The sequence below is a fragment of the Notechis scutatus genome, chromosome 4 (assembly GCF_049901735.1).
Source record: "Notechis scutatus isolate UNSWTSFEM ecotype Mainland chromosome 4, rNotScu1.2, whole genome shotgun sequence".
Taxonomy (NCBI): domain Eukaryota; kingdom Metazoa; phylum Chordata; class Lepidosauria; order Squamata; family Elapidae; genus Notechis; species Notechis scutatus.
The window spans coordinates 26,407,526-26,428,655 of record NC_142012.1 but is presented as its reverse complement, the minus strand read 5'-3'; the positions used below and the strand labels follow the sequence as shown (position 1 = coordinate 26,428,655).

Below are 21,130 nucleotides of genomic sequence, written 5' to 3'. Positions count from 1 at the left end.
TGTGACTACATCTTATTAGCTGGATATTGCAGCCCTTTTCTTTTCTAGATGGTGATGTTGATTCGGAAAACATCTGTGAAATGGATGGGGCTAATAAGGATGCTCTACCCAGCATCCATAACCAAACTTTGGACACAGAGGGAGAGTGAAACCTCCCCCAGGAAAGCAGGTCCGTGTCTTGCTTATCTAGAAATAATTGAGATGTGCCTCATTTCCCAGGTATAGGTTAAAAAAACTATTTCAGTAGGTTCAAATGTAGGATTGTTTGTTTATTAGATTTATACCCTGTCTTTCCTCCAAGGGCTCAAGGTAACATACATACAATCTCTCCATTTGTGCTCCACATAGAAATTAATTCTGTGAAGTGATTCAAGCTAAGACAGGTGTGTCAAACTCGCGGCCCGTGGGCCAGGTGCTGGCCATCCCCACCCCCGGCTTAGCGAAGGGGGGGGAAGTTGCAATGCGTCACGTGATGACAATGTGATGCGCGGGTTTGACACCCCTGAGCTCCAGAATCACTCAGGGAGCTTTTATGATTGGGGATACATTGGGAAGACCTCAAATTCCAGAATCTGTTTTAAATCTTAATTATTTTTTTAATCTTCCCATTAACTCCTTGATTCCTTTCTTCTGCTCCCCGAAAGGAAAGACTTGTACTCTATTGAGAATGCAAGAAAAGCAATGGTTGATGCTCCCTATGACTTCAAATCCTTCTTGGTGTAGTTAGCTGTAAGCTACAAGCCCCAAGATTTCTAGAAAAGGATAACTCATGGGATAGCCTTTCCCATCTTCTTATTTTTCACAATCTTTTTTTTTAGAGTAAGGATTTCTTTGCTGGTAAAATGGAGGGAAATGGCAGAAAAGAAAGAGGAGAGTGTTGAGGTAATTCCTCGTTAGGAGAATGAGCGCACACAGGGAGACATAGTGAGAGTAGTGTAGAATAACACGCACACAGCTACACTGTATAGTAAAATGTAGGTTTTTACTTCCAATAAATGTTTAAGCAAAGTCCAAACAAGCAGTCCAAGTCATTCACAGTTAAAGCAGTCAGTTTTCAGTCCAGGGATAATCCAAATAACACAGTCCAGTATCAAAAACAGTTCAGTAACAGACTTACATCAAATCCAAGACCAACGATGATCAGTAAACAGTCAATGCAGGAATGGCAACACTCTCCAGAAAAGGACAGAACAGCCCAGGTTTCTGGCTCCATCTTATGGCTGTTTGAGGAACCACACCCAATTACCATTTTAGCATTCCCTTAAAGAGACAGTATTAAAATGTCTATCCTGGTTTATATATTTTCTAACCCAACTATTAGGTGACTTACATTCCTAACAAAGAGTGCTATGCAGACCCCAACCATTTTAATCAAACTCACTCCTTGAAGTGAATTTATTTAATCAAGAACGTGTTCTCATTTTTCTGTTTTCGAACAGCTATTGCATTAGACTTAGAGTATAAGACATAATATTACAAAAGAAGAACTGTTTTAAAATTATAGTCAGTATTAATAATAACTGGTTGATCCCAGAAGAAACCTATCCCAGGAATTCACATGTGGTTTGTTCTCACTCACTGTATCACTAATTTAAAGACAGTGGGGAAAAAATTGCCTCTGCACTGCTAGCTAGCAATTTTTTGTATTCAATGAATCTAGAATATGAGGAAGTATAAAATTTTGGTTTTTTTGGCTTCCCTAAAATCTTGCTGTTGCATTTGGACAAAAGTACATGGTGCAGACTTTTTCCACTACTGTGATCCCGTATCTGTAATCAAGATTCATGCCAAATGCAGAAGTAGGATTTACATGTTTGGGAAAGGGTAATTATTTATTTACCTGTGGCCAGGTGCCAGTTATTCTAATATAACTGTTACAGTTGAAGAGAAACCCATATCCATTAGTATGTTTGAATAAAAGATATACAGTAACTTTATTGGTTTTCATTTTAGGGAATGAAGTGTTTGCATTTTCACTAAGCATGCACTGAATCTCAGGAGGATCTTTGCTTCTTAGGAAATTGAAGAGAGAATCAGCTATCTTAATACTCTTGCCAGTTCATTACTGAATGAATTGCTTGAAGCTCCAGAAATGTGAAAGCCAGATTACTGTACAGAGAATAGTTCATGCTGTTTAAAAGCAACATAAAATTATGCACATGTGTTAAAAAGAGTCCCTGGCTTCTTTTTTGTAGTATGCATTGTCAGAATAATCTGTTTTTCATAGTGAAATATTTCTTATGAGTTTTTTTCTGTATGAAATTCAAATATTGTTTACCAGTAATCAAATTATAGCCTTAATGTAATCAACCTTACGTCAATATTCAACCAAATATGTGGTATGAAAATAGCCTATCATATTCCTCTACAATTGTCCAAAGTTAGTAGTATATTTTCCCCAGCAATTTAGAGGATGTTATACTGCAGACCTAGATTGCAACTCTTTATATATGACAATAGAAAGAGCTCATATTCTAATAAATTTACTGTCATGTTCAATTTTGTGAATATGCCCGCATATTGTGGCTTCTTGTTATATGGGATGCTTGCATATGGAGATGCTTTTATATCTCCAGTTGAAATATACCATTCCTTAATATAGTCTTTCCTCATCATTTTAGAAGACGATTTCCAGGGTCATGTCCCATAAACATCAAGAGAGAACAACAAGAGAGAATTAAGCTAATTCTTAAAAATTAATTGTAAGATCTAATGAGCAAATTGCTAGGAATGTTCTTTCTGAGTCTTCACTGAATATTATACAGGTAATATTATAGAGTCTTAAACTTACAATCACGATTGAGTCCAACATTTATGTTGTTAAGCAAGACAGTTGTTAAATGAATTTTGCCCCAATTGATAAACTTTTTTTGCCTTAGTTGTTAAGTGAATTGCTTAAGTTGTTCAGTTAGTAACACAGTTGTTAAGTGAATCTGGCTTATCTTTGCTTGTCAGAAGATCTCAGAAGATAATCACATGACCCCAAGACACTGCAACTGTCATAAATACATGCCAGTTGCCAAGCCTCTGAATTTTGATTATGTGACCACGGGGACGCTGCAACAGTCATGGGTGTGAAAAACAAGTCAGCTTTTTTAGTGCCATTGTAACTTGAATGGTCACTAAATGAACAGTTGTTAAGTCAAGGATTAACTGTAGTACATTCATTGTTTACTAAGGGCTTAGTTTTGTTCTCTTTTAAGGTACAAGTTAAAGTATCCGATTCATTTGTGTTAATTTACAACAAGGTCACTGTCTGTGATAATTAGTTACCATCATATGCATACAAAGATGCAGACCATTCCTACCTGTGATTCATAAGAAAAATTGAAATACCAAAGAAAAGAATATATCTGACTCAGAGCTGAATTGTGGAGTCCTTGATGCTCTCTTAGTTTCATTGCTTGTTTGGAGATTGTGGGCTGATGATGTTACTTAGTCAGGTAATGAAATGTACAAGCAAACAACAAACAAGGACTCTACAAAACTGAATTAGTTGTACAGACTGTATACAGATAATCCTCAACTTACAACAGTTAGTTTAGTGACCATTCAAAGTTACAATGGCACTGAAAAAAAGGGACTTATGACTGTTTTTCACAATTACTACCTTTCCAAGATCCTTATGATCATGTGATCAAAATTCAGATGCTTGGCAACTGGTTCATATTTATGACAGTTGCTGTGTCCCAAGATCATGTTGTCTCCTTTTGTGACCTTCTGGAAAGTAAAGTCAATGGGGAATACAGATTCATTTAATAACCGGGTTACTAACTTAACAACTGCAGTGATTCACTTAAAAACAGAGGCAAGAAAAGTCATAAAATAGGGCAAAATTCAATTTGGGCTCAATTGTGCTTGTAAGTCAAGGACTACATATATAACAAGGGGATGTAGACTCCATATAAAATTAGGAGATAAAATGCTCTTGTTGGAATCAGCAAGTTTGAAACCTTTGTTGAAGCAGGTTTGTGAAAGAAAAAAACCTTGAAATTGCCAATATGCCAAATTTCGCTCTCTATGATTTTGTTCCTTGGGACTTTAAAAGTGGAGGGGGTCACACCTGTAATACAGAGAGATGAAGAGAAACTTTGAAGGTGCATTGTGTGGCTTGTTGATGGAAGAGAGAAAGGGAATTGACTTGGAAAACTGAAGGAGAAGCAAGTTGTGCTGAAACTGAACATATGGTGGAATGAGCAACGAGGGCGGGTGAATTGAGTTGTACCAGGGCCTAACAGCCTCCCAAGCATTCTAAGATGTATATCAGCTACAACCAATCAGCACCAATTAGTACACACACACACACACACACACACACACACACACACGTATAACCTGATAAGCAACTCAGAAAAATGCTGATAAGCAACTCAGAAAAATGCAACCCCAACCTGCAACAGGACCTATCGAAATATGGGAACTAGAAAGTGAGAAAATGCATGGCCAAGAAATATGATTCTCAGTCCTCAAAGGGGAGAACTAGAGAAAGAACTATGTTGTGGCAATTGAGAAACTGTGAAAAAAGGAAATACTATATATAAACTTGTTGAGTAATGTAAATAATATCCTTGTCACTTGTCACATACTCAAAACTTTGAGGTGTCCAAATACACCCCAAAATAGGGTTCGGCTTATACACAGATAATACACACTGTTAAATTATACATAAGTATATACAGTAGGTTTTCCCCTCCGCTTTTTAAAAATATGTTTAGCTAATGTACCCATGAATAAGATAAACATGAAGAGTAAACATAATATCAAAATTCAAAAGGTGGCCTTATCCACCTTTCATGATACTTTGGTTAAAAAGTCCGTGAATGTGCTTATGTGCAAGTATAGGTTGAATTAAGTACAAATAGGAAGCTAAAATTGTATATAATAGGCTTACTACACTGCAGGTGTATAGTTTCTATAATTAACATCTTATTGCAAATATGAGAGAGTACTCAGCCTTCTGGTATGTGATTTAAATCATACCTTAACCAGATGTTCTCAAATTGTCTTCGTTCATGGTATTTTTAATGTCTCAATAACTTTTTTACAATGTCTCTATGCCAGAACTGTGAATTAACCTCAAGCTAATTGTCCAAGTGGTATCCAACAGATGATGAGTATTATGTTTCATGAACTCTCTACAAATATAAAAGATACAGATACATAAGATACAATTCAAAAGGATAGAGCTTACCTAAATGAGCTATGGTATAGTGAGTCTGAGCAGTGGTATTATCAGCAAAAGTAAGAAAAACAGTTGGATTCCATAGGTCTGTTACAGCTGTCCTGCCCTACATAAGAGGTACTACAGACAAAATCAGTAAGATACTACACAGGCATCACATCAAGACTGCCTTCAAAACAGACAGAAAAATAGCAGCCATCCTTAGAAACCCCAAAGATAAAATTGACCTGGAAAACCAAGGCATATACAAAGTCCCCTGTGCATCATGCCCGGCCACATACATTGGACAGACCAATAGAAGAATAAGTACCCACCTGGATGAACACAAAAATGCAGTAAAAAAGCTGGAACACACTTCCTCACTACTCCAACACATGAAAGCCACAGGTCATAGCATCAACTTCAATGGCACCAAAACCCTAGCCACTATAGAAAACCCCAGCCACAAATTATCAGAGAAGCCATAGAGATTGAAAAAAGACCTGAAAGCATGAATAGAAGAGATGATTCCACCAGGCTGTCAATCATTTGGAAGCCTGCACTCACAAACAAAAAAAATCTCCACACCACTAGCCAGGCAAACACCTGGGCACAAACAGACCCCCCCGATACCTCCAGCTCAAACACACCCCAACCAGGCACCCAGATGAAACCTAGCTTCCTAACAAATGATAGCCGTCCATTTACTCGGAGCCAAGCTGCACTAAAAGCCTCCAATACCGGAACACAATGTTGCCAGCCAATCAAGATGCAAAAAAAGCCACAAAACAGACAGAAGATATTAGAAACACCAATCAAGCAGAACACAGCAAACTCCAAGACCAATAAACACAGACCAAGACTCCCAACCAATCAGGATGAAGAAAAAACCATTCTGGCACAACAGTAGGCTAGCCCCAAATTTAAAACTGAAACCACTGTAAAAGTCTGACTCACAGACGAACACAATACAGAAGCCTGATGATGGCAGATGAGATTCTGCCGAAACGTTGCTACAACTTTAAAAGCACAACTATAATGATGTGGGAAAATACTCAAACAAAGCTGAATACCATACACATATATATATAACATGTATTTATTCCAATCTATATTTCTATGTATAGCATAAATATTTCTTGACAGAGCAAAGTTTTGACAGATCAAAACATTGATTCTGTCGTCCTCTTCTTGTTTTAAAATATATTGAATGGGAGTTATAAGTTTGCCTGCTTACATTTTCTTCCTGAACAGTTTTGCAGGATTGAGGGGAGAAAGTCATCTGAAAACTAAGGAGGACTGGAAGGTACCTGATTACAATTGAGGAAAATGTACCTTCTCTTGGAAGTGAGAAAACTCACTCTGTGTAACAGTCCTTAGAAATTGCAAAGGGGAATAATACTACTTTCTCCTGCTCCGGGGGAAGATGTTGTTTGTGTGCTATCAGCAGTCATAACTAATGTACCTGCACTCAGTTTACATGTGAATGATTATGATCTGACATTATTCCTATTTAAATTTAAAAATGCAAATGATTGCTGCAATTAATAGAAAAGAGTAAAGAATAAGTGAAGCTACAAATTAGCCAGTCTTACACTGTTTTGTGTTTTTATGTGATGGATAGATAGGCAAACATCATGGGACTAGTTTCAACTATGATTAAATCTGTACATGTGATGTGAAATTAAGAACAGTTTTTTAAAATGCCACTTAACCCACCTTTGAAATTACAAGGAGAGTAAAAACAAATAACCTGAAGGAGTATCAGAAGGATATTCTGTCAAATGCATGGAACTCATCAAAGGATTAATTCATATTATGTCTACTCTTCCTTTGACATCCTCTCTGAATGGTTTTGAAGCTACAAAATTCACTGAAGGCAGAAAAATGGCTAAGCCATAGATCTCCAACTCTTGCTTCTGATCTGTGCTTCCGATTTGTCCATACAGAAATATGTGCAGAGGTCAGTCCATTGCACAGAATTGGATGCAATTCAACTTTTGGCTGTGTTAACAGCAAAGGATGAGGGAACTGCAGAGGCTATCTGAATGCATCATCATCATCATCATCATCATCATCATCTTTTAATGTCCCCGTAATGCCTTGTGGGGTGGAGTCTGGACATCTGAATAGAGCTGAGTTTACTGGCTGGATGCCTTTCCTGTCGCCAGTGCTGAGTTATATTCAGCAGATATATTTTCATCATGCTCAGAAAAAGAAATAACTGCCTCTACCTAGGATCGAACTTATAGTCTCCTGATTGTGAGGCAAGAGCTCCAACTCTAGGCCACTGCACCACTCAAGCTGTCTAAATGCATGACAATCATAATTCAAACAGAAACAACTCAGTGATTGAGATTGTCATACAGTCTTTTGTTCCATTGGCTTTGATTTTATATTTAATCTTGTCATTGTACATGTTTCTTTCTTGTCTCCAGCTCGTAAACAAGAGATCATCAAGGTTACCGAGCAGCTGATAGAAGCCATCAATAATGGGGATTTTGAAGCCTACACGTAAGTTGCATTCTGCTTTCTCTTAGTTGGATATCAGTATAATATTAGACTATATTTTCAGCAACTGATTATTGTAATCAGGATGCAGTTGTAGTTCTCTGGCTCATATTGAGAAGAAAAAAATTCTCATATTGGAGATAGGCAACCCTTTAATGGTAAGCAGGTATTGAGGGTTATGATAAATCAGCTCGTGATTTAAGTTCGTATCGTGGACAGAGATTGGATTTTTCTGCTTTCAGGGAAGAGAAGTTAAATTCTTCTTACTTTTAACTGTTTTTCCATATACAGTAGAATCTCTGGTCATGAAAGCTTCTGACCACAACCAAATCGGGTTCTGACCAGTGGTGGGATTCAAATAATTTAAGAACTGGTTCTCTGCCCTAATGATTTCTTCCAGGAGTCAGTTCACCAAACTGCTCACAACCATTAACAACCGGTTCTCCCAAAGTGGTGTGAACTGGCTGAATCCCACCACTGGTTCTGACCAAAAAATTCACAAAAATTTTGAATCTGGTCACAAACACATACTCAGGTGGCAATCAAACATGACCCCTGACCCAGAAATTCCCGAAGACCAAACATTAGAAAACGAAGAAATTGCCAAAGTTATGGAATGAATTATGGTCGTGACCAAAGGTTCTACCATATATTCTGCCTCAGATTGGTAAGAAACCACACAACCAGGATTGTTAGATAGTGTTCAGCATAAAGACTTTGGTATGTTTAATATAGTTCCTAAACGTACTGTAGAGAGTGACATGTGATCTGGATCATGTTTATCTCATTTACATCATCAAAAATTAGGGAGAAAAAAGAGGTGGGTCTAAGGTGCAATAGAACATTCTTGGAACAGTTTCATCTAGTAGCATCCGTCATGTTTCATGTTGCAGAAATGCCTGCATTAGTGCACGGGTGTCAAACTCGCAGCATCACCTTGCTGTCACGTGACGGATCGCGACATTTCCCCCCTTCGCAGAGCTGGGGTGGACATGGCCACGGGCCCCCAGTTTGACATCCCTGCATTAGTAAGAGATGGAAGGGCCACCTGAAGACAATCCCAGCTAAGAACAGCTACCTCAGAGCTCGCTTCAACGATGACATCAGTTGTGTGTGAGTGAATGAAAGAAAGAAATAGGAAAAACACCAGGACAGCTCTGTTTCAAGGCAAAACCAGTGCCTTAAAGCTGTGGTTCTCCAAGGGGATCACAAGAAATTCAGGATTTCAGGAGATGAGACTTTGTAAGATGTTCTGCAGGCTGCATTTGAAATGTAGGCTTACCGGATTCAGTATTTACATGATGGGTTTTCACTTTTGTCACATAATATGTATAGGAGATTTTGTTTCCCCTTGCTCTGTAGGAAAATCTGTGATCCTGGTCTTACCTCATTTGAGCCTGAAGCTTTGGGAAATCTTGTAGAAGGGATGGATTTCCATCGGTTTTACTTTGAAAACGGTATGTTGTTACCTGATGTTTATGACTTTTGAGCCAAACCTTTTAGATTATTGCTACAAAGTTCATATACAGGGAGTCCTTGATTTGCAATCACAATTGAGCCCAAAGTTTATGTTGCTAAACAAGACATTTGTTGAGTTTTGCCCCATTTTATGACTTTTCTTGCCACAATTGTTAAGTGAATCGTTGCAATTGTTATGTTAGTAACACAGGTGTTAAGTGAATCTGGTTGACTTTGCTTGTCAGAAGGTCACAAAAAGTGATCATGTGTCCCAAGGATACTGGAACCATCCTAAATATGAGTCAGTTGCCAAGCATTTTAACTGTGAATTGGGCCAACCCATTTTTAAAGCCAGATAATTCAGATTATTTAAGGCAATAACTTATGTTTGGAGGCAACATTTCTTTGATCAAGAGCCACAATTAGTTCCCCCAACCAGCTGGAAGGTCACAAGTAACATCCCTTGAAGAGGAAAAAATAAATCTTCTCCTTTTGGTGATTCAGAGCAGAAGCATAAGTCTTCAGAATCCTTTCTGCTCTCCAAAAGTTGTTTATGGTTTGTTAGAACAGAGATTGCGAAGACCAGACTCCTCTCTAGAGCACTAAAAATCTCCGTTCTCATCCTGGTCATTCATATTTTGAATTGTTACCATCAGAGAGACGTTATAGGTGTCTTAAAATGAGGACTAATAGATTGAGAAACAGTTTATTTTCCAAGTCAGTAATTGTCTTGAATCAAACAGTGCATTTGTGATTTAGTACTATGCATATAGTGGCATTTTTGAACTCTTTAACTTACTAAATGTTTTAGATAGGTTTTAGATTATTATTATTATTATTATTATTATTATTATTATTATTATTATTATTATTATTATTTTAAATACTCTGTAGTGTGATTGTGATATGGTATTTGAGGCACTGTGTTGGAGTAGCTTTCAAATTTCATTGTATTCGTGGAATGCAATGATAATAAAGGTATTCTATTCTATTCTATTCTATTCTATTCTGCTTGGGTAGAAATTGATTTTGCTTAAAACCAGAAAGGACTGCATTTCTCATTGTAAGCCACCCAGAATTACCTTGAGTTAAGATGGGCAGCCTAATAAATAAGTAAGTGAGTAAGTAAATAAATACCTACATACACATACATACATAACATACATAGCATAACATAACATACATTACTTACATACTGAGGACAAGATGAAATTTGACCAAATCTAGTGCATAGTTCTTCACATAGGAAAACAAAGGCAAATGGAAAGGATAGATGGATGTGTGAAAAAAAATAATTTCGCTTTGGGAGACAACTACATCTGCTACTCAATAAGCTTTATATTCATATTCTGTATCCAGAAAATTGAATTATAATGTGAACTAACAAGATAGTTTAATAAAGATAGTATAATAAAGATTATATTTTAGTTTGCTTTAAAAAAATTAAATATTACACCTGTAAAGAAAAGCAAAATGTTACCTATCAGCATCCCGAACTATTTGTTAACCAAATCATTTGATTTGAACATATATCTGTATATTTTATGTCTGCACTTTCTCAATACAGACCTATTTTAGCGCTGAATAACCACATTTTTTCCTTAGCACTAAATCTAAGTTACGTTTTTTAAATGGTAGTGCTGCATCAGTATCTTATTAGGGCTTTTTATTCTTTTCATTGTGAAGAACATGATTCCTCTTGAAGATTCTGGCACAAGATTTCATGTTTACTAAAAGAAGTACAATTTTTTTTACTGTAAAACAAAGACTTGAGTTGAAGATATACAGTATTCCATAAATGAATTTGTATAAACTATACATTAAAATTTTAACACTTTGAAATATTAGAATAATAGTTCCATACAGGTGTTGTTAAAAAAAGGTTCCTGTATTGGAAAGAACCCATCAATATACTACTTAAACTCTTTTTCTTATAACCTTTTCTTGGGCAAAACAGAGCAAAACCTTTTGAACCAATATACCTTAAATGCACATTATTGGAGACATTTGAGGAATTTGATAGAGAAATATGTCTGAAAGGATGACCTAAGAGGTCATGGGTTGTCTAATTATATATAGAATGAACAACCTATGATCTTGTCAGTGAAAACCAAACCAAAAATCAGTGTTTCAGTTTTATTGTTCTTTTTGCTCCTTCCAACTACCATATCTCCAGGTCTGGAGGGGGGGAAAAAAACCAGCTTCAGAAGGGTAATCATCAGATGTTTGGCATTTTAGAGCCCTAAAGTTGAAACCTACCGTATTTGCCGGCGTATAAGACGACTGGGCGTATAAGACGAGCCCCCAACATTTCCACTCAAAATATAGAGTTTGTTATATACTCGCCGTATAAGATGACTCCCCACTTGGAGGCAGGTTTTTCAGGGCAAAAAGTCGTGGGGCTCGTCTTATACGCCCAGTCAAGTTGTTTCTTAATATCTTTCCACCTCCCCAACCAATTCGTCTCCAAGGGTGCACCACACTGATTGTGACATTAATTATTTCAGAGAGAGAGGGTGGGGGAGAAATCTTTACTTCCTACTGTGGCTTTTTCCTGCTCATCGCTCTGGCTGCACTCGGATGGCGAGCTGGCTGGAGCAGTCTGGAGCATGTGCAGCTCACCGTTGGGGGCTGGGGGGGAGAGAAGGCCTCCTTATTTCCACACGGAGAGGCTCGGTCGCTGGACCGTGGATGAGCGCAAAGGAGAGAGTTCTGAGTGCAAAAGGCCGCCACTGATCAGGCACAAGAAACTGGTCCTTTTTCCCCTTGGCTTTGTGGTTGTTACTTCTTACAGGGAGGGATAATGAGATACCCACGCTGGGAGAAAGCGGAAAGGATGTCTATTTTCCTGCTCACTAACATTCCAGAAAGCCTCGAGTTCCTACCCCGAGACTTGCCAAAAGTCCAGTTCATTCATTTGCTACCTTTCTCCAACAAGATCCAGATCTGTTTCCACAACGCGCTTAGGATCTTATCTTATTATCTTATTATCTTATTAGCCTTGCTCTGTCCGTCCAAGAGAGAAGAAGGCAGACGGTTTTGCGCTCAGGGAGAAAGGAAAGGAGCCTCTCGCTCACGCTGCACACTGCCCCACCTCCACCCCAGCAACACTTAGGAAAAGAGTTACACAAGCATCCTTTCCAGAAGTGAATCTGGGGGTGGCGGGGGGAGGATTCGAGCAAAGGCTGAAACCGGGAGAGAAAAACATTCCTGGGAGAAAAACATTCCTGGGAGAAAAACAAAAACACGAACTCTTCCCGAAGCACAAAAGCAAGGATGGCGCTTTCTCAGCTTTGAGCGGCGTCGCTGCTCTCCCCCCCCTCCACTCGTCCCCACGTGCGGTGAAGTTTCTGCCACTGGGGGTGGAGGGGGTGGAAGGAGGTGAGGATGGGGCAAAGCCTGGAGCCTGCCGTTCGCTCGCACGAGCGGAGTGGGTGGGTGGGAAAGGAGAGGCGCGCTGCTGCCTGCAAGTGAGTGACGCGCCTGCCCCTCCCCGGGAAAGTGAAAGGCCTCCTCCCTTAAGCAGCCCGCGTGCGCGCGCCATCGGGACTCCAAGGGTGGGGATGGACAGCTGCCAACTCTCCCTCTCTCTGTGTGTGGGTGGGTGGGTGGGTGGTGTGAGGGTAATTCCAGCTATCTCTTCCTACCCGAGACTTGCCAAAAGAGAGACTCCGGCTGGGCTTGAAGGGGCTTCGCAAGTTGCGGAGCTCTGTCCCCGTCGCTCTTGCACCGAGTGATAACAACGTATTTGCCGGCGTATAAGACGACCCCCAGTTGGAGGCATGTTTTTCAGGGGGAAAAGTCGTCTTATATGCCGGCAAATACGGTATTTGCTTTTAGTTAGTATATGTCCTAGGAAATAAATTTGGATTTTATTTTTTGATAAGTTTTAAATCTATACCAATCTCTCTAAAGGAGGAAAACAAAATCATAAATAAATAAAATGGCAAGGCCTGAAGACTCATTCAACAGAAGAATTGATTATTTGATGTAATAATGGCATATTTCACAGCAGCAGTGCCTGTATGTGAGAAATGTTTTGGGCTGCAACAGGTGGAAAATATTTTAAAATGTCAAAGATCCAATTTTGATCCTCACCTAATTTGGTCAAGAATGAATGTTTTTAACTATCTCACCATGTAATTAAGATCTCCTGTCCCAGTAAACATACATTGCTGCATGATATATTCATTGGTGTATAGACTCTATGAACACAATCCATAAAATGTTAAATGAATTTATCAGTGGCTGCTCAGAATTTCTATTTACTTGATCCTAAGAGGGATCTGATGATCTGGAGTGCGTTTTGTGCATTCAGGGTTTAGACCTCATATGTCTTTTTTTTCCATAGCTTTGTCGAAAAACAACAAGCCAGTCCACACCATTATCCTGAATCCCCATGTCCATCTGGTAGGGGATGACGCTGCTTGCATTGCATATATCCGACTGACTCAATATCTGGATGGAAGTGGAATGCCCAAAACAATGCAGTCAGAAGAGACCAGGGTTTGGCATCGCCGTGATGGAAAATGGCAAAATGTTCACTTTCACCGTTCAGGATCACCAACAGTACCTATCAAGTAAGTAATAGATTCATGACCCCGCCCCCCATTGCAACTTTTCTACTTGTCAAATAAATAAAGCCCCATGTTTACATCACCAGTGATTTGCATATTATTTTTCAGTGGGGCTGTGCCCTGAAGCAGCTCATAGCATTAAAGAATTAAAATAAATAACTGTAATAAAATCAGGTATACTTCCATAGCATGAATTCAGTGTCATTTTGAATAAAATAAATCACATTGAGTCGGTGGGAATTAACAGAATTAGGGGCATATTGGATGTAGCCAAGCAGAAAAGATCGCAAGAGTAATTTCCACTTTGTACCTTTGTTACATTTATCAAATCAGCTTTAGGAAAGATAACAGATTGTTTTTTAGAATTTGCTTCAGTGAATATTCACAGATTCAAGAACAGAACTGAGCTGACTAGGCTGTAAACAGATGAATGTTCTGATATTAATTTGGCTGTGGAAATAACTACAAATTATTACTTATTGTGTCAACAAATGAACAAAAATCTGTGACCTCCATCTGTTTCATAGCTTTGGACTATTTTTAAAAAATGACTAAGCACACCATAACATGATATAACCCTTCAATCTAAATATCCAGGTAAGCTTTGCCAGAAAGTACCAGAAATAGGGGGAAAGCTTTGCAAAAATCAGTTGAAGATTAAACTGATGAGGTTCAAAACTATGCAATGATTTCAGAATGTTGTATCTGAGCTTAGGTTGTCTTAATTAGAGTATAATAACAATAGCAATAGCACTTAGACTTATATACCACTTTATAGTACTCTGTAGCCCTCTCAAAGCAGTGTACAGAGTCAACATATTGCCCCCAACAATTTGGGTCCTCATTTTACCCACCTTGGAAGGATGGAAGGATGAGTCAACCTTGAGCCTGGTGAGATTCGATCTGCCAAATTGCAGTAGGAGTAGCTTGCAGTACTGCACTCTAACCACTATGCCACCAAGGCTCCATCATCTGTTGGATAATCTTCATATTCATTCCCATGAACTTTGCTCAATAAAGTTCAGGAAGGATCTAACCTTCGTTCACATATTTTTAATTTCCTCCATTATAGTCAGAAAGTGGTGGGTTTATAATGCTATAGTGTTGATTCAGAAATCACAAAACCAATATCAATAAATTTGAATTGGTTGTCTGAATATGATGAAGATTATTACTCAATCATTGTTAATGGCTAGATGCAAAAAAAAAAAAATCTCTTGTATAAACTTAAATCAGTTTTCATTCTTTTTAAAAAAACAATATAAGCATTTGAATATAAATATTTATATTCAATATCAGTATTTGAAGGAGAAAATAGGTTTGATTTGATTTGTTTAAGTCTTTTTAATGAACAATAAAAATAATTTAAATTTGTTTGAAAATTACTCCCAGGAGTTAGCACAAAATAATGAATTAATAATTCATTCCCTCCTTCCCCCACCCCTTTCTCTCTCTCTCTCTCTCTCTGTCTGTCTTTCTTTTTTCTTGTTGTCTTTTAGCTAAATGTCAGCCCCACCCATGTTGTGTCCACGCACTCCGCACTTGGTTGGCTCCCCCGGGCTATCCTCTGGCCCTCTTCATGCATGTTCTCCGAGTGCATGAAGCTGTGAAGTTTCTTCAAGTGATATGTTTATGATTGCATCATTTTGTTGTATATTCCATTGATAGCTTTTGTTTAACCTTCATTGAAGGAAATGTTTCATGGCAGATGGAAGGAGAGGTACAAGAATAAAGGGTAAAGGGAAAAATTGAAATGCAAGAGTATGTTCAGATTATACATCTCCAGCAAAAATACAAATATCATCTGCGTGCGCACCCTATAAAAACAAAGGTTAAAAATAATTAACTGTTTTAATTTTTATTCTTTTCCAAGTCATTTGTTTTAAAGGTTGTTGCCTAATGAGGATTTAATGAAATTCCTACTAACAGCATCTTTAATGTAGGATGTATGGTAGACATAGTGACAGATCAAACCATTTCTATAGGTTTTGGAAGTTGCCTTTGCTGTGATTCACTATGTATAACTGGAAGAAAAAAAAAGAGGACAAAATTTGCAGATTTGACTTCAACAAGAATAATTGTCACTGCTGTCATTTGTTCAGCAAATGTAACGGAAAATAGTTTTTTCTTTCTTTTCTAATTGCTTATTTAGCACCATTTTTAGGGGGAAAAATAGCATTTCTAGCTTTCAGAAGCCAAACAGTGAACAGATTCAATGTAGCTTCTGATGATTTAGCTTATGGGTACAATAAAAACTTTTTTTAATCATTTTTTTGGATGTACAGTAACATTTATTAAAGCAAGATATAGAGGATTTTTTAACTGATATTCTAATAAGAGATGTAGCAATCTAGAACAATTAGGTCTTAAAAGCTTAGTATCAGAAGTCTAAATTTTTCTTTGTATCAATTTATTACCGGGAAACGCCTGTTTTCTAATAATGTTGTCAAATTTAACAGCAATTTGTCCATTTTTCATGGCTTGTTGACAGCCTTGAAAGTATGAAATAAAACAGTAATTATAGATTTATTAATTTGTTCATTTTCCTACATGTCAAATGTCCCTTGAATGTCTATATACCTGCATATATACCTGCAAAACAAGCAGTTAAAACACATTATTTGAATAATATTTGTTTGCTTTTCTTGTATAAATATAATATTATATTTCCAAAAGTACTGCTCCTTCTATTTCAGTTTTTTTTTAAATGTATTAATACTTTTCTTTCTTATTAAAGTATTTTTCTTTCATTAAGAAGGGCAATCAATTTTCTGTAACACTGTATATCGCATGATATTTTGATTAATATTCTTTTTGGTAAGTAAAAATTTACAACTTATAACAGCTTGAAAATTTTTAAAGACAGAGGAAAAAAAGTCCCAATTTGTATAACTTTCATTTCTCTATACTGATTATTAATCAAAAGTGGATCTTATTCTTTATATCTTGATGTTGTAAAAAATTATGTTAGAAAAATTTAAGCTTTTCTGGTGATAGTTATTACATACTTTCAACCCACAAAAGTATTTAGAACAATCATCAGTAAATGTCTCAAGCCATATTAATCTGCTAGTGGGATATTTGAAAAGATAATGGCCTCATGCATAATTTTTATTAATAAATTTCTTCTTTTGTGAAGCAGATTTATGTGGCATTAGTGTATTTTTATGTTATGGAAATATGGCATATAATTTTCTTTACCTTTTTACCATAGCATGCGGTGATGCCATATTATTTTAGATTTTTTTGTCTTCCACACTAAGATGTGAGAAATACAATGTGAGTTAGTACTCTGCACTCCACCTGAGTTATACACCTAATTTTTGCCATTTAATACACTGCAGTTTACTATGAGACAGTGTATAGGTATTTGTGTGTTTATACATATATATGTCTCTCTCTCTGTGTACACATATATATGTGTATATTCATATATATGTACATATATGTGTGCGTGCGTGTATCTATATATTGATATATTGATATAGATATATAGATATTTATATATATATATCTCCTGCCATAATGGTAAAGAACTGACAGATATATTTAAGAATTAATAAATTTGTGATTTATGCTGATATTTGATGCTTCATTGTTTTCCTTTGAAATTGCAGGCTTCATCATTCTTTACTATCATTTACTATCAAAATGACCATTATCATAAAGGATTGAATATATTAGGGCTAGGCAACATGATTTGAATTCAGAATATTTTGCATTGAAATAATAGTTGTGTTTCGAGTTTAAAACTGGATATTCTCTCTTCCCAGAATTGTTCCTACACTCTTCTATCCATTCCAGAAATATTTTGAGCACTTCTGTTGTATTTTACAAGAGTATCTGTGGTGATACTCCAGTTTATGGATAAAGAATCCATGTCATAGATCAAGGATATCAAACTCGCGTCATCATGGCGCCATCACATATCATGACTTTTTCCCTCTTTGCTAAACCAGGCGTGGGCAGCACATGATGCATCCGGCCCACTGGCCGTGAGTTTGACAGCCCTGTCATAGATGACTTTTTTTTAAAAAAAAAAAAACTTGTTTATTTCAAACAATTGCTATTACTTGTGTTATTATAATGTACTGCCATCTAGTAGGCTATTTTCTAGTGTTCCAAGAGTTGGTGTCAGAGCACTATAAGCCTAAGATGTGGGGCTTTTTTGTTGCTCTGTACTAATTATTCTGCACACTTTACTGTATTAGTGACTTATACTGGGGTTAATTTTGCATCATATAAACAATATAGAGCATTTTTCAGTGCTGCAGTGAATGTGAATGCAGTGACCTATTCAAAACTTGGGTCAATAGGTTTCAAGACAGCTACACCAAGACAGGTATTTCCATACCAAAAGCTAATGAAAGCCAGGTTTCACTAATATTTTAATTGAAGAGGTCGTGCTATTTTTTAAAAAATTATAAATTTAATTTATCACATGAATTGTTTTCATTTACTTATTAATTATATTTATTACTTTTATATATTTATATAGGAATAGTGGGTCTATGGGGGAAGATGTGGTTTGCTTTGAAAAGACGGATAAAGTTTCTGGATAACTTACTGTATTTTTCAATTTTCAGTGTAGTATAGTGCTTCTGTGTGGCTCTAGTGGTGAACTGTCTCAGGTTCAAGTTCATCCTTAGCCATGAAGACTTAGATGATCTGACAAAGGGGAATAAACCCCAACCCATTAAAAAAAAATAGGTTGCCAAAGAAGCCATTCAGTTTTTCCAGAGGTTTTCTCCTATGCCTCCTATATAGATAGGTTGATTTGATTTATACTCATCACAATTAAAAAGTTCATCCACTATTGCTATTCATCCATCAAAATACTATCAAATGCCCGTGGTATAAACCAGGGGTCTCCAACCTTGGCAACTTTAAGCCTGGAGGACTGGTATAAATGATAGTCTGAATTTGGCTGGATATAATACATGTAATCTGATCTTTGGATTTTTCTCCCAAGTGGAAATGGCCATGATCCTACATGCTGGCATACAGTACATCATCTATCAGATCATTTACCACAATGCCCCTGTTTTTATTAACAGCAATGGCAAAATTATTTTATTTTCACACTCAGTATTCATAAATTAATATTCATGAATCCATCTGGTTTTTATTTTGTTTTCCCTCCTTTCCTGGCAGCCATTTGGCTCTTTTCTTTGATTCTTGTAGCTTGCCAAATGAATAATACATTGTTTTCTTTTCAGAATTTATGGAGAATTTCTGCAAACACTTCATATCAAAACAACTACTTGTAACGGGTTGCATTCAGTTTATGGCTGATACAAGTGTGGGAAAATTAACTTTCAAAAAGGTTCAGTTTTGAGGAAAGTAAAGCGAATCAATGCAGAATTGATTATGCTTAAATTGATGGTCAGTGTCATACTTTCCACTACAAATTTACATTCAATTTTCCTTTGGCCAGATAAATATAAGCATAGCAGAGCCATTTTTGGAGTAGTTGGTGGTTAAGACACCAAACTAGATACTGGGAGACCATGAGTTCTAGTCTTACCTTAGACATGGAAGCTAGCTAGGTGACTTTGAGCTAGTCACTCTGTCTTTATAATCTCACAGGATTGTTTTGGGAAGAATAAGAAGATAAAGGAATATTATGTGTTTGTCACCTGGAGTTATTTATCAAACTAATAAAGATGTGATTAAAAAGTGGTCTTGCCCAGAAACAGAAAGGTAAAACTCCAAGGGCCAAAAGAAAATTATATTTGGGGTTTTGTTTAATTCCTGGTTGTCTCTAGAAGCTGAGTCATGTAATATTGAAGAAATGTTTTTTTCTACGTTTCAATTCCACATCTCTTCAGGGGAAATATGTAGAATAAATGAATATAAATTATCCTATGCCAAACCACAGGCTGATGAAGAAAGAGTGTGGTTCACCAGTGTTCTTATTTAAGTATGATTCAGTTGATGTGATAAAAAAAACACTTAAAATTTAATCAGTAGAAACAAATGTTTTATGGCTTAGTCTTACTTGAACTTTAAAAGGATGTTCTTGCAGAGTCTCTTCTGTCTACGATACTACTCATTCTGCCAAAAGTAACGTTGGGAGAGTTTCAGCATCTGTTTTGTGGATATAATCAATGCTGCCTTCCTGAATGTCCTGCTATTTTTTCCCTTCTCTGATAGACAATAAAACAAGAATGCTAGGGATATGAACATAGATCCTCGAGCACAAGGACTTATGTAATTCCAAACAAAAGCAATAAATATAATAAAACAACCTAGTGTCTCTTCTTATTCATTTCTGTAGGCTTCATTTGAATTTCAGTTGGGCAACCAAAATATCTTGTCAAAAGAGGGTGAAAGGATGAAAGGAAAAACTCACTATAAAAAAATTCTCAGTAGTTCATGTTTTTTCTAGAAAAAAATGCATATTTTTTCTTTTTATATGTATAATTGTTGAATGTGGATCAGGAAGATATTCAAATTTCCATTTGACTGCTTCAGTCAGTGGACATTCTGGGGCAGGCTCTCATTGCAGCACAAACATCTTGCTAGATCAGGGGTGTCAAACTCAAGGCTCACAGGCCAGATCCAGTCTATGGGGTGCTTAGATCGGGCCCATGGGCCCGCCCTGGAAATGGTGAAGAACCGGCCCATGGTATCTCTGCCAGTGAAAACAGAGCTCAGGAGGGCCATCCTCCCGAACTCCAATTTTGCTAGCAGAGGGTTGCAGGAAGCCATCGCAGCCAGAAATGGAGCTTGGGAGCCCGTTTTCACTGGCAGAATGCTCAGATCACCACAAGTGCCCCCAACATGAGTGACATTGAGCAGACCACACCCACACTGGGCCCCAAGGTCAAACACAACCCTGATGTGGCCCTCAATGAAATCAAGTTTGACACCCTGTGCTAGATTGTTTGGCGATAACATTATACAAGGCACTTTGTGTATCCTATCAATTGTCAGAGAAGAGGCAAGATATAAATGTTTTTAAAAATCATTTTTGTTATGTGCTGCTTTTACTGTTAGTTTAATGTCTAAACCATCCTTGAAGTTTGTTTTTAATATCAAATTTGATGCTCATTTGGACATTTACCAACAGCATTTGCTCTTTCCAGTATTTCTGTATCATATTGGAGAGAAGTAACAGCAAGCAAACAGGATCTACCAATTCCATTTGCAAAATATGTGCTTGTGTTGCTGTGTTGTGAATCTCATTCTTAGCTGATGAATTTCTGACATGTTCTCACTTGTAATGAGCACCCATTATAGGAAACAGATAAAGTCTCCATCAAATCAAGCTGGACATCTGGTGATTGTTGATTCATCTATGCAAATTTATTGGCAACAACATGAAAAATTATTTTCCACTGCCATCTTCTAAAATATTTAGTTTTCCATTGTAAGCTACACACAGATTTCCTAATATTTTCCATCCAAATGTTTAGTT

General features: G+C 37.1%; 1 protein-coding gene across 15 annotated transcripts in view; it reads left to right on the top strand.

Moving 5' to 3' along the window:
* The window catches only part of CAMK2D (calcium/calmodulin dependent protein kinase II delta), a 132,312-nt gene extending 115,022 nt beyond the window's left edge, over positions 1-17,290 (top strand). For 9 of the 15 annotated variants that reach the window (XM_026668731.2, XM_087962994.1, XM_087962993.1 and 6 more), the window contains 3 exons: positions 7,600-7,675; positions 9,035-9,129; positions 13,482-13,714. In XM_026668731.2, the coding sequence (XP_026524516.2) occupies positions 7,600-7,675; positions 9,035-9,129; positions 13,482-13,714 (404 nt within the window). Of the gene's footprint in view, positions 1-48; positions 170-1,953; positions 2,163-7,599; positions 7,676-9,034; positions 9,130-13,481; positions 13,715-15,206 lie in introns of those variants that run through there. The other 6 variants (XM_026668726.2, XM_087962988.1, XM_087962986.1 and 3 more) reach the window with 2 other exon arrangements.
* Positions 17,291-21,130: the final 3,840 nt, after the last annotated feature.